At 40.4% G+C, this 27,965-nt stretch overlaps 1 protein-coding gene across 1 annotated transcript; it reads right to left on the minus strand.

The window, feature by feature from the left end:
• Positions 1–807: 807 nt before the first annotated feature.
• STN1 (STN1 subunit of CST complex) lies at positions 808–27,361 on the minus strand. Its single transcript, XM_057421102.1, has 9 exons — positions 27,110–27,361; positions 22,506–22,601; positions 17,580–17,651; positions 15,642–15,803; positions 14,235–14,346; positions 13,244–13,406; positions 6,377–6,499; positions 4,973–5,045; positions 808–1,262 (listed from the first exon to the last, which is right to left on the minus strand). Exons 1-9 carry the CDS (start codon positions 27,243–27,245, stop codon positions 1,105–1,107), a joined length of 1,095 nt encoding a protein of 364 aa, XP_057277085.1. The 5' UTR covers positions 27,246–27,361; the 3' UTR covers positions 808–1,104.
• Between the last annotated feature and the right edge of the window lie 604 nt (positions 27,362–27,965).

Below are 27,965 nucleotides of genomic sequence, written 5' to 3' on the forward strand. Positions count from 1 at the left end.
TAATTAAACAGACAAGCCCCTCCAGCAGCAAGCCCTCTCTAAGGATAAATACTGAACAGTTCTGGGCTTTGAACTGTGGCACATAACAGAGATCAAACATCTTGCATGGCAACCTTCTTTAGGCTAGTGTTATTTCATCAATGTCTTCTGTTCCCCTGCAAGCACAGAGATGAATAGTATTTTTCCCTGAGAGTGACAAGGAATATAAGACACAAAAGATAATGGAGAGCATGGAGATTACAGTGGGTCTTGCTGGCTTTCATGTTTTCTTTTCCAAAGCATCTGATTTATGATTTGCCATTTGTGATGTAGGAAGCAGTTTAAAAATAAGCAGCAAAATGGAGGCTGATTTTGAGAATTCTGGTCTGAACAGAATCCACAGCAACACACACCAGTAGTGTGCACAGTAGCCTGGGGAATCCAGACATGCCCAACAAGCAGTGGGCAAGGTTGCAGGGTGGGGAAGGGATGCAAGACTCCATTCCTAAATATAACTTTTGAGAGAAAGGCCAGGACTGTGCTTCAGTAGTGCAAAAGTTGCACATATTCAGGAATACATTTACAGACATGGGTACACCAACGCTGCCAGGAAGACCAGGCAAATCTTTTGATTGTTTGCTTACATGTCTTTTCTCTAGGTATTATAAAGCATATATAAAAAGAAAGATCCACAGCTATTACCATATGGAAAGATCATAAGATCAGTCTTTAAGCCAGAAAAAATGAGTCCTGTCATGCCCACTGTTGTAAACAGCACTCTGGAGCAGTGCCTTTTCTTTAGGGTTGTAAATGTGAGGACAACCATCTTACTGCAAGGAAAGAACAGTTTCTTTTCCAGCTCCCCTGCTGTATTAGGATGTCCAGAATCAGGCTGATACAACTTTCACTAGGAATAGTGAGGAAGTCAGCAAGAATATTAACACAAGTATTTTAGCAGCTTCTCTGGAGCTAGACAAAAACAGTATTTGGAGAATCAGAATGCTCTTTTTTCTCCCTCTATCTAGATCATATCAGGTAATAGCAGCTTTTCAGGGTCACTCAATCTCTCCTTCCTCCCTCCTTTATCCAGAATGGACCACAATGAATGTATCTTATCTTCTCTCTTTAAAATGTCATATAATATCCTTCCATGGTGCTGACAACATCACTGTTTCTCTCCAGCAGTTCCAAGACACGGTGCATCACCACTTCAGTCAGAGAGGGGTTGTAGCTCTGACAAACACAATTTAAGATATGAAGGAAATGGCAGCCTTTTTCAGCATCTGCAGAAAAAAGAAGTTAAACGCAGTCAGGCATGGAGGAAAGGCTTCAGACTTTTAACTATTATAATCCAGATTAGTCATGAGAGAAAGTTCCGTGGCCAGGACCCTTAACTGCTTGCCCAATGCTGGCATCTTGTGGAAAATCTGCTACAATGCAACTTTCGTTCATCTAGCAATGCAATCCCATCCCCACACTTAGACTACTCAGACAATAACGGAAGTAGAAATTCACAGAAGTATCAAATTTTACGCTCTTTTAAGAGGAATTACCATTAAAATATAGAAGAGATCAGAAATGCAAAAGAATCCCCTTTCCTAGAGGGCAAACCAGAGACAAAAGTCCTTAATGGCTGCTGCAGTACTTCATGCAGCTACTGTGGGCCTGGTGGAGCCATCACTTGAAGCTCAGCTGTCTCAGTCAACATTTCATCCAACACACCCTTTAAACCCAGTCTCCCCAAGAGCTGAACTTGCAACAGATTTCTTTCTCCCCCATGGCTAATAATGGAAAGGAGCATAAATGAGATGGATCAGAAAAAAACCAACTTCCCTCCTCCTCAGCTCACATGATGTAAGTTAAGTTTGAGAAGTTACAGCGGGGTCCCTGTAAGTCGTTCTTGCTCCCTTTGTTTATATTTTTGCCACTCTCTACTCTAGAATCAGCTGAGCCACAGAATTGCCTGAGAAGCTACAGAGAAAAGTCACTGGTAGGTAGGACGCAATGCTGAGTACTAGGAAATAAACAGTTCAGCCTAATTCCTATTAGGCTGTGAATCCAGCAAAGATACTTCTTTAGAAGTCAGTAAGCCAGCATGATAAAACACCTTAGTAGCTGGTAGCCAAAAATGCATCCACCACCCTAGGATGGCTAAGTGCAAGGAACAGAACAATGACTCTACCTGGACATAGTGGCTATTGTTGCAAACAAAGTAGCTGGCTGCATTTTGCATTAGTCACGGGTTTGTCATAAGAAGGCTCAAAGTGCCCATCCCTGATCTAACTTACCTTAAGTCTCAATGAATTAGAATAGTGACTCAAGTGTTACCCAACAGTACAATACATACTTTCCTCCTACATGCTGGCATAAAATGGCATTTTGGGGTAGCTGCAGGTATGTACTATCATTAAGTAAACCAGAAACAGTCCTAGTCTATGATCCAACTTTGAGGGAATACACTTCTTGCAGCAGAGTGATGCTGTCCCTCTTTCATTGACATAGTGCACTCCAGCTTCTGTCCACGAGCTGAGGTAAGCTGGGTTGTGAACAACCTACCAATAGCAGAGAGGACAGAGTCACAGAACAGGTACCATTTGCCACTGTGGACATCTCACATGGGATCCATTCTGATATAGTAAATTTAACTTGAAGTGGTCCTGTTTTTTTTTCCCCTTCATTACTATTGGCCTCAGCTAAGCCTAAAACCAGAGTAAAATTAAAAAAAAAACCACCAAAACAAAAAACAAACAAAAAATACTCCCTCCCCCCCCCCCCAAAAAAAACCCAAAAAACAAACAAACCCAAATCAAATCCACCCACCCAAATCTGTACTAAGTCTTCCATTTTGCAGTTCATGCTGGAGTCAAAATGTGCTGTCATCCTTTTCTGGCTGTCTTAAGCCTCTAGGTGGACTCAGAGTGGCCTTGCATGAGGGCACTTAAGATCAGAGTGTGGAATTACAATTGGAGCCAAGGACTAGGCTTGTCAAGTAGGCATATTACAGGTCAGGGTTTGTGGAGCTCTGACTAGGCATGCTGGGGATTTTCTTTATTTCTAAAGTAATTCCAGACAACTGGGCTGGGCCTGATAATGTGTCAGAACTAAAGCAATGGGGTGAGGCATTGCCTTGAAAAGTGGCGGAGAAGTAACCCACTGGAGAGAAGAGCTTGATTCATCCTAAATCAGTCTGTCATGGAAGATTAACACTACTTTTGAAGGAAAATGGGTAGCAATTTCTTGCAACAAATAAGCAAAAGCCCTTTAGGTATTACCATGTTCTTATGTTCTCACCACGAGCCTACTCACTCTTCAAGGCCAAGCTGGCTAAGACTGCCAACCCACCAGCAGGGGGGGGCCGACAGTCACATTGAGCTCTGTGCTCTTGCATCATTCAGCGACAGTAAAATATCTGCAGTTGGTCTGGATTGACGCTTCTTGTCTTTCCTCCTCAGAATCTCCTATTACCAGTGCATTGAAAAGGTTTTTCTGAAAACTAGCAAAGAGACACCGACCTGGAAATTGTCCTCTTTACAACAGGAAACTAAGGAGATGGAAAGCTTCAAGCAGAACAAGAGGTTCTGTAAAGCAGTTGCTATTTTTAACCTGCTCAGTATGGAAAAAATGGCTTTGAGGACTCGGGACTCTTTATTTTCTGGGACTGATCTACAAGTTTCTGTCTGCTGTTGACTCTTCCCAACTAGGAGAAAGATCTTCCCAGCCTCTCAGTACTTCACCAGTGTGATAGTATGTAATAGAGGAGTTAAACACCAGGCAGCCGCTCAGTGCCCTGTGTCAGCTATATGCAGGTTCTGGCCTTTATAGTGGCAAAAAAAAAAATGGGTTCCCATGAGAACCAGCTGGTGCATAAAATGGGCAGAAGAATGACTTGACTCTTACAGAGATTATGTTTGTATTTGTTAATGGGAAAAAAGACAATTAAACAATGTGATACGGTAACTTGTACCGGAACAGCCTCAAGCAAACAAGCCCATCTTCACCTGCATGCCCATTAACATCGACTCCCTCCACCCCTCAAAGATACAGAACTCCTACCTCCACCTAGGAACCCTGTCTGCAATTACCCCACTGCTTGAAATAGCCAGTTGAAACCTCAGAAATAATACTACTTCACTTTGCCTATTTTCTTTCAGGATAAGAATCATACACCATGTCCTACAAGCACTATTATGGTTGTGATATTATAAGGATAAAAGCAATTTAAGATTATATACCTGATGTTCTAGTCAGTCTTTCATTCTGTACTAAAGAGCCTTCTACCCCACAAATAGCTGCAAGTGATCCCTGCTGACACATTCTGTCCAATGAATTGAAACTCTGTAGCAATGTGCCAGTGTAATTAGCAAACGCTCAAGTTAAGCACAAGCTATCGCTATGGCAATATGACACAGTAGACTCCAGGGACAGGGATAACTCAGAAGCCACATGAGGTACATCACCTGAAAAGAAGTGGATTTTGTTAGACTGAAATTCCTACCTGTAAAGAACAATCACCTGAGCTCTACCTGAGCTTAACATCTACAGCAAATATCCTGTTGACTTACTGGAGGTGGGGATTTTACCTTTCTGCACAGTCACTTTTTGCGTCAACACCCCTGTAGAAACTGAGCTAGCAAGATTTGCTACTTATCTGAAGTGCAAAGCAACAGCTGCTGGGTGCTGACCTAACTCTGTCATGTTTGGTTCCTCCCAAAATCTAAGTAATCTCCAAAGATATAGATCTAAGATAATGGCTAATTGTTTCAGATCTGAGAGGTCTTCTTCCCGCTGGGCACACCTGCTCCTTCTTTCTCCATGCTGACAGGAAGCTGCTCTTGTACTCCTGCTTTCAGCTATAGTGATTAGCTACACCAACAGCTCAGCTCCAAGTTCAAGGGTAAGGACAAGAAGCATATCTAATCCAGCAGCAGGAGGAGATATTGTCATCAATATATCAGCAACAGTTCATAAGAGCCCTGATTACACTGTTACTTACGCCTGGGTTTTCGACAGTCTTCTTTAATCACATCAAGGGTCACTTTAAGCAGCTCCTTATCATGGTCAGTCACCTGGAGAAAACAGAAGAAACTGACAGTTCATAGCAGTCTATTTCACAGTAGATGGCATGGCTGTTGAAAAGCAATCCAATGCCATGTATTCTAAACTAACACTGTCTTAACTACAGTCTGCATTATATACTGCCTCCGAGATTAACAATGAATGATAACTCTTTAGTTATTTTTAGTACCATTACCAGCACCCATGAGTTAGACAAAGAACATGATATAACAGAATCCAAACACCAAGTGTCACCCCACTTCGATCAAGAGAACTATCCCAGGTCTCAGGCTTCAGTGTGCTCAAGCTGCATCAGCAGTTTTGCAACCATTGAACACAGACTGCACTTAGAATAGCATCAGTGCGTAAGTCTGGTGCCGAGTTACAAAAAGAACCACCCAGTAGGTGAGTGCCTGTGGGTCAATGCCAACCTCATGAAGTTCAACAAAGTGAAGTGCAAGGCCCTGCACCTGGGTCAGGGCAATCCCAGGCACAGCTACAGGTTGGGCAGAGAAGAGATTTAGAGCAGCCCTGCGGAGGATGACAGGGGTGTCGGTTGATGAGAAACTGAGCATGAGCCAGCTTCAGTGTGTGCCCGCAGCCCAGAAACCTGCATGCTTGGCTGTATCAAAAGGAGTGTGACCAGCAGGTCAAAGGATGTGATCCTGCCCCTCTGCTCTCGTGAGACCTCACTTAGGAGTATGTTGTGCAGTGCTGGTGGCTCCAATATAGGAAAGGATATGGAGCTGCTGGAACAAGTCCAGAGGAGGCCAGGAGGATGATCAGGGGTCTGGAGCACCTCCTGTATGAAGACAGAAAGTTGGGGCTGTTCAGTTTGGAGAACAGGAGCTGCGTGGAGACCTCATAGCAGCCTTCCAGTATCTTAAGGGGGCCTACAAAGATGCTGGAGAGTGACTTCATCAGGAGCTGTGGCAATAGGACAAGGGGTAATGGGTTCAAACTAAAACAGGGGAAGTTCAGGTTGGATATAAGGAAGAAGTTCTTTACTGTGAGAGTGGTGAGGAACAGGTTGCCCAAGGAAGTGGTGAATGTTCCACCCCTGTCAGTGTTCAAGGCCACGTTGGACAGGGCCTTGAGCAACCTGTTCTAGTAAGAGGCATCCCTGCCCATGGCAGGGGGTTGGAACGAAACGATCTTAAGGTCTTTTCCAACCCAAACCATTCTATGATACAGAGATAAAAGCAACAGTGAAGTAAGCTGCAGGTAAGACTTCCAGTAAAGAGACAGCACTTGGATGCCCAGCTTCTTTTATTGAAACATTTCTACTCTCTGTGAAAGTCAGAGCCCTGAACTTCTTTGCAACCACAGTTTAGTTTCTTACATGGTATAAGTCCTTGGAACTACCAGGTTTCTGGAAAACCACCCCTTTTTCTTGTAGCATCCTTATTGCTTGCTTAAAAACACTGTGAATCCTTTTGGAACTGCAGTTACTTTTTGACTTCACCTGGATGGGAAGAAAGGAATGAAGCAGATGGTGAGAAATCTCAGCTCAACTAAAGTTACCAGCAACAGCTCCAGATGCTTTCAAAAGCAAGACAACTTCAGGTGATTTTATTACACTTTTAGGGTTTTTATTTTGTAATTCACAAATCGTATCTGTTATGCAAAAACCAACCAACATTCCTGAGCTTTAAAAACAAAAAAATAACCAGAAGAGTTTGCTATTCTTAAGGAACTGCAATCTCCTAAATACCTCCTTTGTATTTAGCAGCTACCTGATTGTGTACTGAGAACCCTCTTTTGGAATAGGTTTGTGATGCTCACTCAGCGTTTGACTGTTTAGCTAATCAAGCTTTGATCATATTCAGAGTTTTCCTGGTAAAAAGGGTAGTGCTTTGGAAGGTGATATTCAGGAAGAATCCAAATGCTGGGGACTAGATGCCCATCTCTTGATTTGAAACTGAGGAAGCATCCAAGGAAAAGGAGGAAATCGGCAAGAGCAGTATTTGTTTCTTATCCCGTGTTTCCAATATTTTGCACACATTCTGGTCATGCTCTCAAGAGATTCTCCACAGCCTGATGAAATGAAAGGATAAAGAGCACATAAGACATTAAGACAGGTATAGAAAATGAGTGAACAAAGGATTCAGTTTTGAGGGCAGGCAGGGAACAAGTCTCTTGTGAAAGGAGGTGGGCCTGGAAGTCCATAACTGAGGATGCCATTTAGAATAAAGGGTTCTGCACTTGGGACACTCCTAATAGAGTAGGAGGAAAGGGGAAGAAAAAAAAATTAGGGAGAAGCAGGGCTTGCTTGGAAACAACAGAGCCAAGACAGTAGAATGACAGCTAGGGAAGTGGGAGGAAAAGAAGAATCAGTTGTAGAAAAGAGAAAGTATGGGTAGACAAGAGCAAGACCACGACTTACTCTTCTCCCTATCTTATCTGTCCTACTCTGCGCTGCAACTTCCTATTTATCCGCACAGAGTACTTCATTCCCCAATTGTTGGTTGCTCATTTGTTGGAAGCACACAGTACTCCCTGTGGTTTCCCTTGAGAAGAGAGCTGAACTGCTTCCCACAAACCAACATGTGATAACTAGAACCACAACAGAGCAACCAAAGCATGATTTGCTAAGCTATTTCTTCAGCTTTCACTGTAAATGCTTCCACCCTATTCTGAAAAAAGGACTTCACATATCCTACTTCACCCACAGAAGCCTTGGGAGTGAAACAGGCAACCACATATGCACTAGAACGAATTCGCACAAATACGTGAAACAGACGCCACGTTAGCAATAGAAGAATATCTTTCCACAAAGCATTAATTCAATCAATTTGCAAGTCTCAAACAAAACTCCAGCTGCTTCTAAGCCTGGAAGCTGATGTGTCTAACTGGGAATAGTTCAAAGATCCAATAGGGATGTAACTGTTAGCATGTATCATGAGTTTCTCCATCCTCTCCCTCCAAGCTAGACCTCAGTATTTCGACAGGCCATAGTCACATCTCACTCTTTCTGTGTCCCACAACAGCTTTTTCCTCTCAGACTGAGAGTCAAAAATCATTGCATAATAGTTCAAAGTAATTAACACAGAACAATGGCCATTATTCTCAGTTCAGTTTTCTCCTTCTCTTCCAGACTGAAGGACTTCAGTTCCCAAATGCTCATCTGTGCCCCTGTCTACCACAGCTATATCAGTGTGGATAAAAACAGTCACTGCTTCCAATTACAAACTTGACCGTACATCTGGACACCATTCCAGTCATAACTTTAATACCACTATCATATTTCTCTTTACAATGCCTCTTCTGAGAAACTGAAGAAACAAATACAAAATGTAGCAGGAAGGGTTAGGAGTGAATATTTTCTCATGGAATAGCACATTGCCTTCACCATACATAAAATGAAGGGACTTTGACTCTCAAATGCAGTAATAAATCCCCAAGAATCTAAGAAACTGCTAGCAAAGCAACCACCTCAAGACTCTGATCAATTTTTAATGTGAAAGCAAACATTTGGGGAAAGAAAAAAAAGATAAAAATATCTCTAAGGCAGCACGATGATTATTCAGTTTGGCTTAACACTGAGAGCCCACCAGAAAAAGGAGATAATTAAAACCAGACTCTGTGTGAACTGACACACAGCTCAGCCTGGATGGGTACTGAAACAGAATCACTAAGAATGCAAGGCAAGACACTGACAGAGCAAAGGCAAAGAAGCAGGTTTGGGGGCAAGAAAATAAGTAAGCAGCTGCTATGTATCAGCACTCTCTCCTATGTCCTGCAGAGTCCAAGCAAAAGGGCTCCACTGCAGAAGGATTGTTCCTGAAAAACAAATGAGGGCTCCTGCCCTCTTCAGAGCCTTCAACATTACCCTGAAATGACACAATATGCTTGCATTTTTTTCCTGGTGTGCTCTAGAAGATGCTTCCTCCTTTCCATCCCTACAAGTACAGCAACAATTGAGGAGTTTTTACATGAACACAAGCCAAAATTACTTAATCTGTCCTTTTGGTCCACTCAAAATATCTCCAGCATTTCATGCTGAAAATTCAAAAGTCAATAGTACTTCTTCCCAATACCTTATCACTTTCTGTTAAAGCAAACCAGGCCATCAATTATTCTGGACTTGGAACCCGTCAGAGCCAATGTACACCTAAGCTTCCGATTTAGTCTACTGAGCAGAAATCTGCAGGAGACTGAACATGGGGCTATACACAGAAAGAAGAAATCTAGGCTATGAAATCCTGCTTTTATTTCAGATTTGAAATGCAAGCATTTATCACAGTTACTAGGATGTATTGTAGCTGTTAGTGTAGTTCCGAGTCACAGCTTATTAGCCATCACTTTACTTTTACAAAGCTTTTCATCAGAGAAATGCAGATGTTTAGTAGTTTAAGTGCTCATCCAAAGCACCAGCAAGATTTGAATATGGATTTTGAATTTAACTCTCACAATGTTCACACTTCGCTTTACAAAATGCCCCTCACCTCAGTATGCCTTAGTTTCCCCAAAATCATTCATTGCTTTTGCAAAGCATTTTCCTCCCCCCTTACAGAAAAAGAAGCAGCTATTAAATAACAGTTTTACCATCACTACCCCTACTCCCAAGACCGCCCAAGGACTCTGTAGCAAAGCCAGCAGAAGAATCCATATCTCCAGAATTGGTATTTTAATCAATATACTACATCTGAAGAGTTTCACACAGCTTAGTGAGCTGGTACTGTGCAACCAGTTATTCTCAGATCTTTAAAATGAGACACACTCTGTACAATCAATAATAGGTCAAAGAATGAAGTGGTACAGGAATTAGTCAGTTTGTTCAAAATGCTGAAAGTATGTAACCTTTGGCTTATTACAAATCACAACACACCCCAATAGTGTTGAAGTTTCCTGGTGTAACCACACACGTGATTCTACTCACGGAATTGCCCTTTGCAGTTTCTCATGCAAGGTTTAATCCTTAGCACAGACAGGTGATAATTTTAGTAATAGTGACTCTGGACATGTCAGTCCTGCAGTCCTATAATAAGCTCTGCAATATACATATTTAAAGCAGCAGTGAAGCTTCCTCAAGAGGCAGGAAGACAAGCACATAGCATTAAGAATGTATAATGCACTATATTATACCTACAATACAATGTACAGGGTATATACAGTAAGTACAAACAGCACCATAAAACTCCCTGCTTTAACAAGTATACTTGTCATTGCTGACCCCAAGATAATATTCAAATCACAAGTAGTAAAAGCAGTAGAGCCTGAAAATCACAACCCAAGATATGTGTCCAAGCTACTGACATACACAGACTGGAATGGCAATACTAAAATAGCACACACTACAGCTTACACATGGAAGAAGTACATAAAAATAGTTAATCAGGGCTGGTTAGTTGCATTGGAACTAGATGATCTTAAGGTCCTTTCCAACCCTAATGATTCTATGATTCTACGACATAATTAATCCAGTTGAGAAACTGGATGGACCAAGTTCACATGCAGTTTTCTTCACGAAAATGAACCAAGGGCTTGTCTATTGACCAAACATGATTGCCTAAATCCAGCAAGTACACCCTTACGTTCTCTAAGCACAAGCTTGCTTCTTCTGTTTCTTGCTTTTAGTCTTCCTTGTGGCACCAAGCCCTCCAGTCTCAAAAGTCATTTGTTTTAAGGGATAAGGGAAAGCCTATAGCTTAGGGACAGAGGGGGCACTTGTTATGTGAAATAAATCTCTATTGGCTTTAAAAACAGGGAGCCTTCCAATTCTCTTACCTATCCTCTGTAGGCTATAAAATTAAATACTCTCTAGTGTATGTCTGAGCAGAGGACATGATTTGAATTCTGCTATGTGCATCTGCTAGAAGGAAATTTATTCTGGAGAGACAGAAGACTGCACTGTTGGAGAGCCATTAGGACTAGAACTAGGTATTGTAAGACATGGATGGGATGTAGACAGGCCTCAGGTACAGTAATGCTGAAAATGAACAGACATGCTGCCTACCTCAAGCTACACCAGCTACCTCCTTCTATCTTCAACCTCTGCTCCACACCACTGCCAGTGACTCCATAGCAGCTCACCACCTCCCTGAAGAAAATACTGCATGGGGAGATATCCTCCCACTATGATGAACACTGTGCAAGTACTTAAAAGGCTGTGAAAGAGATGAAGCAGGTGCACCACATCTCCTAGGGTCACAGGGTAAGGACAACAGAGGCAAGAAAAAAGTTTAACAGCAACTGTTGCGGGGTTAAAAAAGATGAAGTTATATATCCAAATAACTTATCCTTTCACATAAAGGAAAAATGCAAGAAGTGAGCAAGCGCATATATTGACATGTGGTCTAAATTTTTGGTCCACTCACCTAGCTATTGCCTAGCCAAATAGACATAAAATAACATCATTCCACGCAGATCCCTTTATCCTTTTGGTTTGAGGGCAATATAAACCAGAAGACTACAGAGGAGAAAAGAGAAAAAGAGTGAGAGAACCCAGATCTATTACACTTATTTTTGTGGCTCAAACTGGGTACTTGACCCTTTGCCAGTTATGAGAAGTGACCCCTTCTAGAGACAGGGCAAAAGATCAATGAAATGCATTTCTAGACCATTACTTGGCGCTCCTCTTAAGACATTCACGTCACTTGACAACTGCAGGTTCTTTCTTATGCAAAGATATATAAGCCTCTTTGCAAGGGATTAATACCAAAGGGCAATGGGGAGAACTGCAATTTCTAAATAAGCATCTGTGTGCCCAAATTCCTGGGACACATACTCACACCTTTGCATCATGGTCAGGAGTAACTATTCATTATTATGATAGCTCCTCATGGCTGCTAACAACACTGATGCTACATTGGTTTTGTTGGTTTGAGTTTTTCTGGTTGGATGGTGGTGGTTTTTTGCGCCTTTTTGTTTGGTCTGCATCAGTTCCTGCTTTAAATGGCTTTGCAGTTATTCAGCTTGATCTTTCTATAAATGCTGAAACTTCAAAGGTGGAAGTTTCCATTATTAGTTACAAGGACCACTACCTTCTTTAATGTAAAGCATTTGGGAACTTTTAATACGATTCCAGCTAGTTTAGAAAACATACCCTGTCCCATGTTGGATATTCTAGTATCAAACTTTTCTCTCAAAAATGAGAGTTGCTCCTGTTACAGTTTATGCTCACTTTAAAGCAAACAACAAAACCACCTTCAATAAAAGAAACAGCTAAAACAGCGATCAGGAAGCAGCTATGACCTCATCCACAAGGGAATGTTTTTTGTCATGTTTGTTTGGTTTGGTTTTGGGTTTGTTGTTTTGGTTGTTTTTTTTTTTTAAAGAATTAAACAGACATCAGATGTTAATATAACACAGCACTTAACTTTTACAGTGCATATCAAAATCAGGCAGTGAAAATGACTTCCACGGATTTATTTCTCTAGAGAAACCTAAGTATAAACAAGCGTATCACAACACAAGCTTAAGTTTCAGTTGCCATTGGTAACATGCTAAAAGCCATAACTGTTACTTCTGCAGAAATTTACCACTTCACACCAGTTAAGAATCTGGTCTATAATTTATCCAAATAACACAGAGTAATATGAAGACATTTGACAAAATGTTTGTTGTTCTAATTCCAATTCTGCAGTAGATCAAGAATGTACTATCTCACTGGAAAGTTTCTTAATAGTTTGGTTACAAGCAACTGCATGGAAACTGATTTCAGCTAAATTCCACCTTCTGATCCTTTCAATCATGGCCTTTCACAATTAGGGATTTCTAGCAAAAGAAACTTAGCAGGGAGCACTGTTCATCCACTCATTTTAATCTCCTTTTGAAAGCTACATCTCTGTTAATATACTGAGCTTTAAATGAGGAAGACCATCTTCCTTTTCCTGCTCAAATTCTGGATCTCAAACATCTGTCCCAAACAGCTCAAGCACCTTAAAGGGATCTTCTTTTCTCATACTGCCACTATTTACAGATCTAGGTAAGTTAGTGCCTGTTGCAGACTAAGGTTACTTAGGCCTAATACAAGATTACACTTAACAACAGGATTTTCTCACATTGCTTTCTTCAGTCCACTTTTATATGTCTCAAGTGACCAGGTTTCCTCAAGCTCTAGTAAACAATTCATGCATAAAGCTAAAGCACTTGTGGCTTTTGAATCCTCCTAAGGCACCAGCCTCTTATCTGGTTGTTTATGCATAAAAAAAAATACATGGTATTCCCCCCCCACTAAACACTTGAAACAGTTACATGCACTTACCTCCTGACAATTGGGAGCGGGCAGATGCGTAACAACCAGGGACACCAATGCATCAATTGTTTCCAGCTCCTGTTGGTAAAAGGTCTGAATTTTGTTTTCTAATAAAAAGCCTTGCACTTTCTCATGCAGCATGTTGATCGAGAATGCCTGATCCTCCAGGCCACTACAAGGATACACAGAACATGTCAAAAGGCAAGAAATGACACTCTTAGCATTTGTTTAGTTACCTGAAGTTAGCCTGCTAGACTGGTTTGCAAAGATCTAAAGCTATTTTAGTGTCCTTAAAGAATCTGTATTTAAATCTTTAATTAAACCAGACCATTTTTATATGCAATAAGCATTGAACTGTTTCTCTTAAATCATTTGCTGTAACAATGTTGTGCTTTTAAGATCTGCAGTCTCTGAAAACACCCTACATGCATCAGACCTTCCAGTAAACATCCAGCTAACCTTAAACTGAATACAGGAATGGGTGGGTGTTTGAATCAGTTCATTGAGGTTATGTCTGTGCCTTGATGATGACAAGGGCCGTAGAAGCTGAGAGCATTTCAGTGGAACAGCCCCTTATCCTTACACATAAAATCAGGCAAAGATGCTCCTCCATCTAATCTGTTGACCTCGCCTCCAAATCTTGCTCAATACCCCAGCTTTTTTACTAGAAGCAAGAGATCTGCACATAGTATTTTACCCCCTTCTGAATACTCACTTTGGTTCAGAGTTATATTTATTTTCTCAGATTATACACAGGTATCTGTGCATAAAAAGGTTGGACCAGATGATCCTTGAGATCCCTTTCAACCTGGTATTCTGTGATCTCATCCGTGTGGTTTATTAATTATTTGGGAGAAAAGCAGGCTGCTACTTTACACATATGCAGAGACTAAATCACAGTCGGGACCTGTTCTATCTTTCTCCACAGTTATTACAATAAGAAATAAACAGCAGTAAAAAACACACTTTGCCCCAAGACTAGTCTGGATACTGTGTTTACCTCTGTCCCTCCTCAGGGCCTTGGAAAGGTTTATCATAAACTTCTCTATAGAGACAGGGGAGTTCCAGCATCCTTGAAATTTGAACATTACACACAGGATCATCCACTTTATCTGAAGCGGTAAAAAGAACACACATAGTGGGCCAGGACTGCCATGACAATCTTATAAGCAAGAACACCTGAGGCAACACAACAGAGCTTCCCATGCCAGCATTAAATTGGTAAATTTTGTTCACTTCTGCTTTTATAAAAACAAAACCACAAAGGCCACTCCTGCTTTTACAGCTTACAAGGAGGCAAATGGCCTGTTGTGATGCACTGCAGATCATGCTTTTGTCTGACAACTTATTTAACCAGACTTCATGATCTCTATTTTACCTTTCAGAAGTCTTTATCCATTACATAAAGTTAAGGAGCCATAGTAAGGAGCCTTTTTTGGGCCAAAGTGAAAGGAATTTAGAGGCTATTTGAACTGCATGGCTCTCTTTTACTGAAACAATGGTGTTATTACCAGCCTTTGAATGGGTTATACATTCATAAATCTTCTGTCTGGAAAGGAGGTTGAATTCCCTCTCAGGTTTTAATTAGAGCCAAAAAAATCTAGATCTTTTTGCTAAGTTACACAGATTTTTTTATAAGAGATGGGCTTCCCCCCAAGGAATCATTTTTATATTGTCTCAAAGATTTCACTGGGTAAAACTGACTCTTACACAATAGCACAGACACAGAGAAGTTATGTAAGTGGGAGCTCGTAGGGTGCAATGAGTTGACTTCAGAACCCTGTTGTCTAAAGAGCTGTTGGATACAGGGGCAGCACCTGCACACAGGTATGTGCCCTAGTGCCTGAAGATGAGGCTTCACTTTCCAATCATTCTGCAGAACCAGAGAGCTTGGAAGAACCTCGGCTTCAAGTGGCACAATGTGCCCATATGCTGCTGTCTGCCCACAGAATGGATTATACCAGCAACTGTTTCTCTGAAGCAGCTAATGCTCCTGATGACGCATGACATAAAACGTCACCAACTCCCTTCCCATGGGCTTTGGCTGTTCTACTTCAACACAAACAAGACTGAAGAGGAAGTCACTGTCACAGATACCAAATCACAGCATCTGCATAGTATTCTTGTATGCATGCTAGTAATATTTTACAGTTCTTTTATAAATGAGTCATTTTCCAGGAAGGCCTCATTTACAGGCAATCTAATCCTACACATTTAGTAGTGTGCCTTCTAACCTTCCACTGTTAAAATTGAAATAAAGACATACAGATGTAAATCTCTTTAGAAAAATGAGGTGCCAAAAAATAAAGTGGAAATAATCCAGTGAATTACATACAGCTTAGATTATCTCATGAATTCAGACAATATTCAGACAAAGATACGCATGTCACAGGTCCACAACACTCACAAAAACATGAAGCACGAATTTCTCTTTGTTGCCTGTAGGTTCGGATGTGACCTCTGACCCTGATAACATCCCCAATCTCCAGCTTAGTTTTCTGGCTCACCATTTCTTGGAGCTTCTTTATCTGTTCAAGCATAGTAAGACTGCTGGGTGTGCTTGGACGACCTGCAAGAAGTGAGGGAAAGGAAATGGGGGATTAAGGCCATGAGGACTGTCCTTTCGCATTCACCTAAACATCCCAAGACTCACATTATTAAAAAAAGGGTTAAGTCCCAGGCCCCATATGTCCTGGGTAGCAAAACATTTGGGTGATAAAGTCAGTTTACAGTATTAATAGATCACCCAGGGAAAGTGCAAAAGAGATGAGGAGGAGATACTGATTTACTACTAAAAATGCTGTAGGTGGGTTGCAAAGTTGAAACATTAATTGAAATGGGTTCTGTCATTTTTGATTTTGTCATGCTAAGATGAACGAGAGGTGAAAAGAAAGGTCAGCTGAACTTCTTACATAAAAAAATGAGTCAGCTGAGGTGTGGCCAAAGTATTCATGTGACGCAATTTGGAGTCTACACTGAGATGAATGAAACTTGACAGAACTTCACATTTACATAACACACCTTTGCAGGAGAGTAAATTCTTCATAATATAAAACCTGATTCATGATCCAAGTATCCCTGATCACAATTACAAAGGGCTGGAAGGAGGTTTCCTCTCCCCCCAGGAGCTGTTTTCTTTAGCAAGGTACAAATTAATTGATTTCCACTAGTAGCACCATGTCCATTCAAACACTGCTGACGTACAGGTAAAATAAGAACACAAAGTTGAAAGAAGCATTCTCAGTCCTCATGCTATTTCAAGCAGCATTTAGTTCCTCATGAAAAAACAGATTTGATTGGGGATCCCCATTATTTTTTTTGAAAGCTGTGCCACAACATCACCTCTCGAAAAGTGAGAGCTGATTTCTAGATTCCAGTTGCAGTTGGGATTGTTTCTATCAATTGTCATATTGTTGTCAAACAGAAGTAAGAATTATCTGTCTATAAAACTGGGCTTGTTCCACAGACAAGAGTTTTTAACTTTAATATCAAGTTTTTCTCTCCCCATTCTATGTGTAGATAAGCCTAACACCACCACATGACACTAGTAACATTTATTTCAGTAGGATTTCATCAGCTCTTTATCAGGGTTGTCAATCTACCACATGACCTTTTAAGGTAAAAAAAAAAAAAAAAAAGTGCATTCCATACAAAAAGAGTGCATTCCATACTTTGGCCTATGAGAAATGGTGGGAGAAAAATCAAAGAGAAAACCAGACACTAGAGACCTCTTCTGTTATTGAACGCAATAATAGGTTAATTTCAAATGCACAATTTCTGCACATTTAGAACTTTCCCAAATCATAAAAGACTGCTGGCGTCCTCCCACTGTGTTTCACGCTACTTTCAAGTTCATCAAGGACAGTATATGCATGAGCAGAAGAATATGAATGCAAACAAAGAAGATGAATGCTGAAACCACTATGTATCACAAGAGTGGGGAAAGTATAAAGGTTGCTGGTCAATAGATTGGCTTTGGAAACAGAAGCTGTGGCATGTGGCAGGTTTCCAGCCTAGTTCCTCACTAGATGAAGTCACAAAAAGAGCCATAAGAGAAGGATTCTCTGAACAATGTCACAACACAGAACTGAAATACTGTATTACTCAGATAAGGAAAAGCCTTAACAGGTCATAGTGTAGTGCTTTCATTGGCATCACCATTGGACACAACATAAAGAGTAATATGAAGACTCCAAAAATGGACTAGGCTGCAGGAAGTGATGGTTTAAATTAAGAAAAGCATTGAATTTGCTCTTCTGCAAGTTTGATCATTTAGAAAATTACATAAGAGAGACATAAGCAAAAATGTACGGACAAAAAAGGAATAGTTTATTTGTCAAATTACCTGATGAAGATGCTTCTGCTACCATGGGACTTTTCCAGCAGACACAATTTATAACTCCAGTACTATCATCCACTGTAAAAACAAAATAAAATTGCAAGAATGACAGAATAAGGAAGGTAGTGATGTTCCAGGAGGTGAAAGAGACAGATATGTAGTGAGATGACTACAAAGGATATTTCATTCCAACCAGTCTGAAGGAGAAAGCAGGTGCTCAATCCCTGCTTATACCTCTGAAGTAGTCTCAACAGTCATTTCAGTCATGAAAATAGCTCAGCACCAGGTACATGCTTATGTGCATAGTGAGCAGAGTAACAGCTATAGCCTCAAACAATGATCAAGTACTCATTTAAAATATGAGGCTTCAGTACTATACTTGGAACTAAAGGGTTTTAATCTCATTGACAAGGGTCAGAAGAAGAATCAGTGTTGAAAGCTGAAGTCAGACAAATTAAAACAGGAAATCAGACAAAAACTACAGAAAGCTCACTGTAACAGTGAGAAAATAGCAATTCAGCACTGGGAGGTACAGTCATGTGAGTAGACTAGGAGGGCTGCTACCTTCAGCTACATTGGTTTCCATGCCAGTGTGCCAAAGTCTGCTGGCCATTCCTATACAAGATGTTCCAGAGAGCAGAAAGGCAGCTCCTCCAGCCAGGAAGGACAGGAGACGCACATGCTTGTGGTTCTGCTCTAGGCCAAGAATTCCCAACTTAAAGTATACATACTGGTGGCATGCAAGACACTTCCGTTTCCAAAACTGCTTAACACCTTCTCCAGAGCACAGGAGCTATCTAGCTTTTCCTGTTTTGCTAGCACCCAATCAAAGTATATTTGAGGATTTCTGCCCCAGGCAGTGCATTGTCAAGGACAGTAGGGAAAGACAAAAGCCAAAAAAAAAATGAAAAAACTAACAGAAGAATCAACAGCTCTACAGACCAAGAGACTGTATATAGATGGCATGTCCAATCTATACTCTTAACTAAAAAGGCACTAAATGTTTGTCAAACTACAGCAAGGATCACATCTATTAGCATCCAGCTACTGCTCCAAGCACCTTGCTGCTTGAATGGAACCATCTCCAAGACAGAGCTTCCACTCTTCACAAATTAGAATTTGCAATTTTCTTCTGCTCCTTAAATCGGATCCATGACTACAAAAGTTAACAGCAATATTTACCAGGAAGGTACTGATTGGTACTTGCAGTCATTTCCTTTGGGAACCACAGCATCAAAGCATAATGCCTTTGCATTGTCTCACATGTTTTGAAACAATCTCCCTATTTGGGGGATCGAATTTCAAATCACCATCTTGCCTTCCTGTTTCCCAGTAGTTTAGCTGCATATTCTTAGTAGCAAATACAGAGCATTTATAAAATGCAGTCAATTCCAAATTCCATCACAAAAGTACACTCAGCTCATTGCTATCCTCCTTTTGAGATGCTGTGTCTGCAGCTTTAATTTTGTACCACAGTACACATAATGATCTAGCTGGTAGGATTTCCTCCTCAGTAGAGACAAAACACAACTATTTTGGTAGGAGACAGAGCCCCCACATACCATGCCACCAAGAAACACAGCAGATGACATTTTGCTGTTATATTACTGCAGCTTCTAGATATTCCAGGTTGCAAATAGCTGTTGCACCAACTGTGACAGATAGGCTTCCTAAAAAGAGCTTAGGAACAAACCAGACTGAAGGATTAGGAGGCTGGACTCCTCGTCATCAATGTAACAGCTGAAAACAGCTGAGCCCTGGAGAGACTGACCTGTTCTTGACCACACAGGAAATCTGGTAGCAGAGGAAAACTCTGAAGCAAAGTTTTCCTAGTTCACAAATAAAAGCTTTGAGGAAAAAGACGAATTACTCCTCAAGCATAGATGAATGAAAACTCTTGCAATTGTATTCTAATTAGATAGGAGAATGATAATCTATTTTAAATGCACTCAAAGGGTCTACAGGCTTTTGAAAACTTCCTGTGCTCCCTGTGCCGCCCTTCCTCATCTCTGTGGGTTTAAACTTCTTTTTGTTTTAATGTGGGTTGTTTTTTTGGGGCTGTTTGGGTTTTTTTAGCTCTTACATAAATGATCCAAGGGGTACCAATCTCAAAGCTACCTGATGAGCCAACTGTGCTCCTTTTTGTTTCTTCATGACAAAAAGGGGATGGTTCCTTTAGGGCCTGCGTAAGCCTAACGAGATTCCAGTGAGATGTTTTTAGTTTGTTTTTAAGGCAAGTGCTTTTGGCATTTCAAAACAGTTCTGGAGAACACGGAAAACCACATGGGACGGTTTGTTTTGGTAAAAAGGAAAGGGAAAAAAAACAAGTCAAAGGTCAGAAAGGTACATTAGATAAAATATGAGCTTGTGCAAAGTTACACTTTAACTGGGTATCTCTCTCCTAATTGATCATGACAATGGCAACAATCAATCACATCAACATGTCAAAATCAGGTTTTACACATGGTTGGGTTTATTTGTTTGTTTGCTTCTTTAAGCCTAGAAAGAGCCAGTTTACTCTCTTACACTGCTGTTATTTTGTCACCAGTTCAGGCTGTACAGTTTTCAGCACACAGAAAGATTCTCTGGGATTGATTTAAGATCTTTCAATTGATGAAATATGTAAGATTCTCTTAAAATAAGTGGTGTATATTCTGAAGTAGACAGATAGGAAATGAGGGGGGGAGATAGTGGGAGTGACACAAAGTCGTTTCAGTTCTCCATCAGAGAAAAATTACAAAGGGGGAATTGCTTTGTCAGTCACTTTTAAGCAGATGGGAAGGGAGCAAGTACTGAGCAGTGTGCAGCCATTCAACAGACGAAACACCAGCTCCGTGACTCACCAGCCAGGGGCTGTCGTACCCAGAGAAGCAAGAAGTTACAAGCAGGAAACTCTCTAAGAAGTTACAATTTTGTGGGTGGGGAGTCAGCCCGCCTGTGAGGGAGGGCAGGCTGGGGACGGCAGCCTGAAAGCTCAAACCAGAAACTGTTGGAACAAAGAGTGGAGTTGGACGTGGAAGGACAGCAGGAAGCCAAGCTCTCTGAGAGCTGTACTTAGAGGTTGGCTGATCTAACGCTAAGGCCTTAATTCCATGACTCTGCAGGTTCTTTTTATTTCTATTCCTCCATTTTCTGCCACAATCGAATACTTCCAATAGGTTTACATCTGAGCTAATGCCGAGAGCAGCGTGGTGAAACCCTGGCCCATAGAATTGTTTTTACCTTGGTCATTTTGATTCAGCCTTCCTCTGTTCTCATGAAGCAATAACTGCATTTGCATACTAGTGCAATGAAAGAATAATAGCTGACGTTCAATTAATATTTCAACACTTCATTATATCCCCACCTCTTAACTTAGAAGCTTGTTTAGCCTCTGCTACTTAAGTGCCCGAGAAACTTGTGCTTCAAAATATTTACTGTCAACACATTTAGCATAATGGCAGGGTAATAACAAAAATCCAGAAAATAGACTTAAAAATAAACTAGAAAATATCCACTCTAAGAAACTTGCAGGGACATTTCTTAGAGCACAGAGCCAACACTAAGCAGCTGCACCCAGTGTGGTGTACACTAATGCGTTAGCAGATAATGTTACTCTGCAGCAGTATGATGCAACTGCAGGTGTTGTGGGAGCAGGGACCCGATTGTCAACTGTATCTGCACAGTACTCCTGATTCAGGGAATTGTTGCTGACTCAATTCTGTAAATAAGGCAACTGGATAAGAAGATGGCCTCCATCAGGTGGAAACCCATGGCAGAAGACATTGGAAGTTGGGGCTGCTCAGCCTGGAGAAGAGAAGGCTGCGTGGAGACCTCATAGCAGCCTTCCAGTATCTGAAGGGGGCCTATAGGGATGCTGGAGAGGAACTCTTCATTAGAGACTGTAGTGACAGGACAAGGGGTAACGGGTTAAAACTCAAACAGGGGAAGTTTAGGTTGGATGTAAGAAGGAAATTCTTTCCTGTTAGGGTGGTGAGGCACTGGAATAGGTTGCCCAGGGAGGTTGTGAATGCTCCATCCCTGGCAGTGTTCAAGACCAGGTTGGATGAGGCCTTGGGTGATATGATTTAGCGTAAGGTGTCCCTGCCCATGGCAGGTGGGTTGGAACTAGATGATCTTAAGGTCCTTTCCAACCCTAACGATTCCATGATTCTATGATTCTTTGATTCTATGACATGAGTCCTTCAAGTGCTTCAACAGGATCTATACATTTGGCTCCCCCTTCCTACTGTGAGATGACCTCCCCCTTCCCTGCTTTTGAAACTTGCCACATCACTCTGCTTTTTCTCCAGATGAAAAAGGCAGCTGAACAAAATGACAATCAGATGTTTCCATGTTAAAAGAACAGCCTGACTATTAGGAAAAGCAATAGGGAGGAGATAACTTCTAGCTGCTGCTAATAAGCACTGGTACTATGATGCTCAAGTTAGATTTGTTAAGACTCTTCACACATCTAAATATAAACAAACTTTTAACTGCTATTAAAAGCTGGCTCTAAGATACAACAAAACATATAAAAAGAAAGGTTCAGAAAAGGAAGAAGAGACTTCTCATTTGCAGGCACTGTTAAACCCATTTATATCTTACCAAAGAAACTGCATATATATGTGTACATGTAGGTGTATATAATATATATGTGTGCGTGAGAGAAAAAATTGTAAGTCCAGTGGCAAAGCAATAACTAAAATTAAGATGTACTAGATGACCCTGGACAAATCAGTTACTGTGTTTTAACTGTTTCTCTACTTTTGAAGTAGAGATAAATAGTAGCTTCCCTATGTTTGCTAAATATTCTGAGCTGCAAATATGTATTATATTCAGATAAGAGCACAATTGTTTCAAGAACAATGATCAAGTAAGGTAACTTTTAAGTTCTAACAGTAACTAAGATTAGAAGGCTGATAAGTGCAAGAAGAAAGAAACTTTTCTTACCTCCGTAACTATAGAAGGCATCTCGCTCTTTCCTTTGAACCACTAGCCCAACAACATCCACCTGTCTTATTGGATGTCTATTATAAAAGAATATACCTAGACACAAAACATACTTGGTAAGTACAACTTACTTTCAACATCCTACCCTATACAAAGTCACATTTGTCAGTAAAAAGGCCCATACTTTCTTACATATTTAATGTATCTTGAATTATACAATGCCTATTCATGTGAAAAATCTCCTGGATCAGTAAGGACTGGGAACACTTGAATAAAGAAATATTAGCTCTACTTAGGATACCAAAAGCTTGTTTTTGTAGAGTGTCAGAACTCTATTAACCTCTTCTTTTCTTGCACATTTGGACCTGAAAAACAGTTCGTCTGCTGCAGTTACTAGGGGTGGTTTAGTTGTTTTGTTGTTTCATTTCAGTTTGGGGTTTTGTTTGTTTGTTTTGGGGTTTAACATCTTCATCAGGCTTCGGAATAAATAATAGAACACAATGGAAGCAGTCTGAGCTTCTCACAGTGCAGCTGTTCCTGATTAAGGCAGAGCTTCCAAAAGGAAAACTAGCATAATTCTGTCTTTCATTTCTAAAAGAACAAGAGCCATGTGGGGGCAGGGGAAGAGAAACAAGCCTCTTAGATGCTGGCATACACTATGCAGCCATGATGGACAGCACCCTGAACTTCAGCTTCTGAAATAACAGCTTCTAAAAACAGCCCTTCAAAGCTATTTTTGTGCATATATAAAGATGACTTAAATTAGATTAACATGTGAAAACGTGTCCAGAAACAGTGAGGAATCAGTGCTCAGTGGACTTTGACAGCACTGAAGTTGCTACGTGCCCTTTGAAGAGAATGACAAACGTTGTTAAGAAACATCAATGCAAACATACACTGAAGCTCCACAGTCCACTAGCAGAAGAATAGGGCAATAAGCCCAGATCCTGGGCTGGCTAATTTTCAGTCAATGTGTCTTGTTCAGTTTTTGAATATTGCTGCTTCACTGAAATAGGCTGGGATGTTCAATAACTATCTTTAAAAACTAGGCAACTCAAGGGACTAAGAAGGGAACATTTGGCTCCATACACTGTGGCAAGGTTTATTCTTACAAAGAGAAACACTGCAGCAAGGGAGTGAGAGAAAAATCAAAACCAAACTCCAAAAATAACTTGGCCTACATAGCTGGCAGCCTAAATGAGCCTGGAATTAACTTGTTTCACATAAAGACAAAACACCCAAAGTTTCAAAAGAAATCACAGGTGATCAGCCAGGCAGCTCATAAACAGAAGGCCTGCTCATAAAAATCCAGTGCAATGTTTTGAGGATGTGTCTATCACTGTCATCTTAGAGCTGGCTGTAGTAATCGTGCAGTCACTGGTCAGGTTTGGTGTAGTGAACGTTTAGCATGTCTGCCCACTTCCTCTCATTCCATTTACTAGGACAACAATAAAAATTGCTATAGAAACCCTCAATGGAGATGCTCCCAGTGTATATAATTGTTCACTAAACCTTACAAAATCTCTATTAAAAAAAAAAGGCTGAGCCAGTTTCTGGGTAATTCTGTGGAGTGAGGACACCAAGCTCTTGACTGTGCAAATAAGCAACATATTATTATGCTCATTTCCATCTGTAAGCTGAGTTTTGACAAATGACAGAAACAGATAAAACTGGTTCTCTCCATCCCCATAAATTCACATTGAACTCCACCCTTACTCTTTGAGAAACTACCCAAATTTGGAACATGCAATTATATTTACACTTCTAAAAGTTGTTGAACTTGACTTCAAGATGTAAATTGTTTCTCCTGCCAGCTTACTTATTCGTATTGGCAGCAGTAAAACACATGTGAAGCCACTTGCAAGCGCCCCCAGACAGGCTCATAGTAACCCAGTAAATCACATGTTCATTAACGTGCTGTTACCACAACAGGAAATCACAGCAGTGGTACAGGGGGCTTTAAATGCAGAGCTCTCTAGGGCAAGTTCTGGTCATGTCTTTACCAGCATTACTAAGTACTGAGCTGTTTGCCATTGCTTTAATTATTATTATCCCCTTTTATGCTATTTGTAGCTTCCCTCACTTGTTGATAAGCTGTCACAACGCAGTGCTGCATGATAAGTCTGAGAAAAGCTCATTTCCATTATGTGTTGTAACAGAGTTTGACACCCACTCGCATTTCATGGCCTCTAAGACAACACAATTGCTGTTTTTATCTGGGAGGTTTTCCAGCCTTCTTGTCACCATTTATAGCAGGAGAATAATTGGCCAGGTTTACTGCTTTCCTCTCTGTAAAGGGATTAGTCATTATGGCATCAAATCCTAATGCTTAAAAATGGAAAGAAAAAACCTATTAGGTCATTCAGTCCATTTCCTCAGGGTCAATGCAAGACCATTCCGTACAGTAAATTCCTGGCAATCTGTACAGTCAGGATATAAACAATCCCAGCGAAGGGCATCCCACCTTTTTCCTGGGAAGCCTGCTCCATGGTTTGGCAGATGTCATTCTAAGGATGTTTTTCCTGACATTCAGTCTGTGTCTTTCCATTCTTCCTAGTTACAGCTCTTTGGTTTGCAATCATTCATTCTTAATTACCATTACTTACTGACTGATTTACAACCAATCATATATTTAGCTTCAGCTGGTCTTTAACAATCCCATTAAAGGCAGGAAACATCAACAGCAAACACCTACCTGCTTCCTTCCCCAACAGACTTTTTTCTTTAGTGTTTCTGTTGTGCAAACATTTGTTGCCAATAAATAAGATATGCTGAATAAATGTCTGATTTGGTATATACACAGCACTAGGAGAATGAAAAAGCTCGGGGTGTTTGTTCTATGAAATATTTTATTCTTTAAAATCTGGTTTAGAAAATGATACAGGATTGCAAGCAGCCTTAGTTGTTCAAAATATCAGATGCACAGGAAGCAGAGAAAGCTTGCATACACTGATTTTAAAGGCTGATATCTTGACATGAGAAATACCACTTCCTTAGGATCATCTTAGGAAAGAAAAGTAATAACAAAACTGAAAGCTCCTGAAGCAGAAGACAACTCACCTAAGTAAAAGAACAGGAAGGGAAGTGAGAAGGCAAATTAAAGGTAAGAAAGAGCAGGATTGTGTGTTCTAGGACTGTTCCAGCTTTTGTGAAATGTTTGTTGATGCTTAAGTTCAATTCCTCTGAATATATTTTTCCATGCATGTTTGTATTTAACTAATGTCCAAGACCAAACTACAATCCTGTTCTGCTAACATTGAATTGGTTTGTATTTGTTTGAAAACAATTAAAATGGCTCTATTTGAAGCAGGAACAGGTTTTTACCAGAAGCATTTGCTATACCAGTACTACTATATGACTGCACCCTTTAAAAAGGCCTCTAAGTACTACTCACTCTAGTATAAACATCAACAACTGACTATAGCCTCATTCTTTCAGTGGATTTAAGACAAAAGTATCCTATCATATTAAATAACAGGGATATATATATGTACTGGGCTTTGCAGTTTGTGATGCCCATATGTATATAAAAATGGTTGCAAGAGAAAAAAAACCCCACCACTCCTTCATTTCTTCAACAATACACTGCTGTTATCCTTGCTATTAAAGAAAAGTAATTAAGAGCAGCAAAACCTACAAGGCAGAGCACATTCAAAGAACCAAATAGGTATACCTTGTCTCTGTGGAGGAAAAAAAAACAAACAAAAAACCCCCACAAACTCTGCTTAGGGTTTACTACTTTTTCCCATTTATTCAAAGTAACTTGGGTTCCACCCTTATTATCTCGCACCTTGTCAAGCTTTAATTTGGAGTAATGAACCCTTCTATAGCACAAAACTTTCTGAAGTATATTTAAAGTCTTCGTAGAGAAAACAGAAATTCAAGGTCAGACCCCTGTTGCTTTAGACAACGTACACGTGGGTGATATCAGCTGAAGACCAGCAGGAAACAGCAAAGCATACGATTTCCAGCAATGGTTAGGAAATGAAAGGTGTGGTGTAAGATTCAGCACAGATGCCAGAATTTACAATAAGGTTGTTCAAATACTTGAAGATGTCAAGTGTCTATCATATCTGGAAATTAAGTAGACAAAACCTCAAAACCTGTACCTGTTTTATAATACCTTAATATTCAGAGGAAAAAGCAAAACCACATACACTCAGCCATCAACTCAAGATTTTGCAACAATGAGAAGATGCATAAAATTCTTCTCTAATGTTGTACAGACAAAGATAAAAACACATATGACCAGAAAGGACAGGCATTTTTAGAATTAATGTTATCAGAAAATAACAAGCGCTACCACACAGATGAAATACAACATTACCTTAATGTAAGAGATGTTCTGTATCTACCTATCTATCGATGTATATATATATATACCCGAGAGGAAGAAAAGCCATTAGAATGAACATTTTATTTTCACATATATTTCACATGCAACCTGTTGTTCCCAGAACTGTTAAAGTTCTTAATGTCACTTAGCCTTGGGGCACGGAACATTAGTGGTGTTCATGAAGCATTCTGCAATCCCTCAATAAAGAGCACAACATAAATCAATTAGAATTCTGTGTGCATCATAATCAGCACATATAAGTACGTACCTGGCACTTGTTTAGATTCTCTCATTTCTTTTATATCTTTAATATACAGTCTTGCAAATGCAAAAAACACAGGATCCAACCCCCAGTGCAGAGAAGGTGTCTCTTCTTCTTCATACTTCCTAGACTCTGCCTGCATTCAAAACCTGTGAACACAGAACAACTTGTGACTATTTTCTGCACAGGTAAAGAGCTGTTCACATATGCTCCACCTGTATGAAAAATAGCCTGGGATTTTTACACACAATAACACAGCAGAGCTGATAAGAGACACAGGAGCTTAATACAATGTTATCTCTGTGTTCCAACATGAAACATTCAAAGTGTCAATACTGAGCAGGATTGTGGGATACCAATTGGCTACTTCCTACACCCTGCTATCATTCTTTTTCCCTTCCATAAGATATTCTCCTCACCCTGTGCTTTACTGCAGTGTGGGGGAGGTTTATTTTCAATTAAACAAAAGCAGCTGGCCCTTCTTTATTTTGGACATACAGTATCAATTAACTTTGTAATTGTTACTTTCCCTTTTTGCCTCTTCAGATTTCCCTGTTTAATACCTGCCATCTTCTGCCATTACCAGAGCCAGTGCTCTGCTTATCACAGAGTTGATGTCAGAAGAAAAACACAGCAATCAATTCAGGAAAGATCCTTGTAGAGATCTGGAAGCTGAATATACTTTTTATTAGCTTGTCCTGTATGGAAAGCTAATAAATTATTTATTAGCTTCTCCTGTATGGATAGCTAAAGCTTTTCAGGTCACCCTCAGATGGGTTTCACCCACTTACAGCTATAGGGCGAAGGTGGTAAGTGGAGTGATTTTGAGGAGTGCATAATAGGGCTGAGATCTGGCAGCTAC

The sequence above is a fragment of the Pezoporus wallicus genome, unplaced genomic scaffold (genome assembly GCF_028554395.1).
Source record: "Pezoporus wallicus isolate ANWC-B61680 ecotype Strahan unplaced genomic scaffold, APGP_CSIRO_Pwel_v1 contig_3365, whole genome shotgun sequence".
Lineage (NCBI taxonomy): Eukaryota > Metazoa > Chordata > Aves > Psittaciformes > Psittacidae > Pezoporus > Pezoporus wallicus.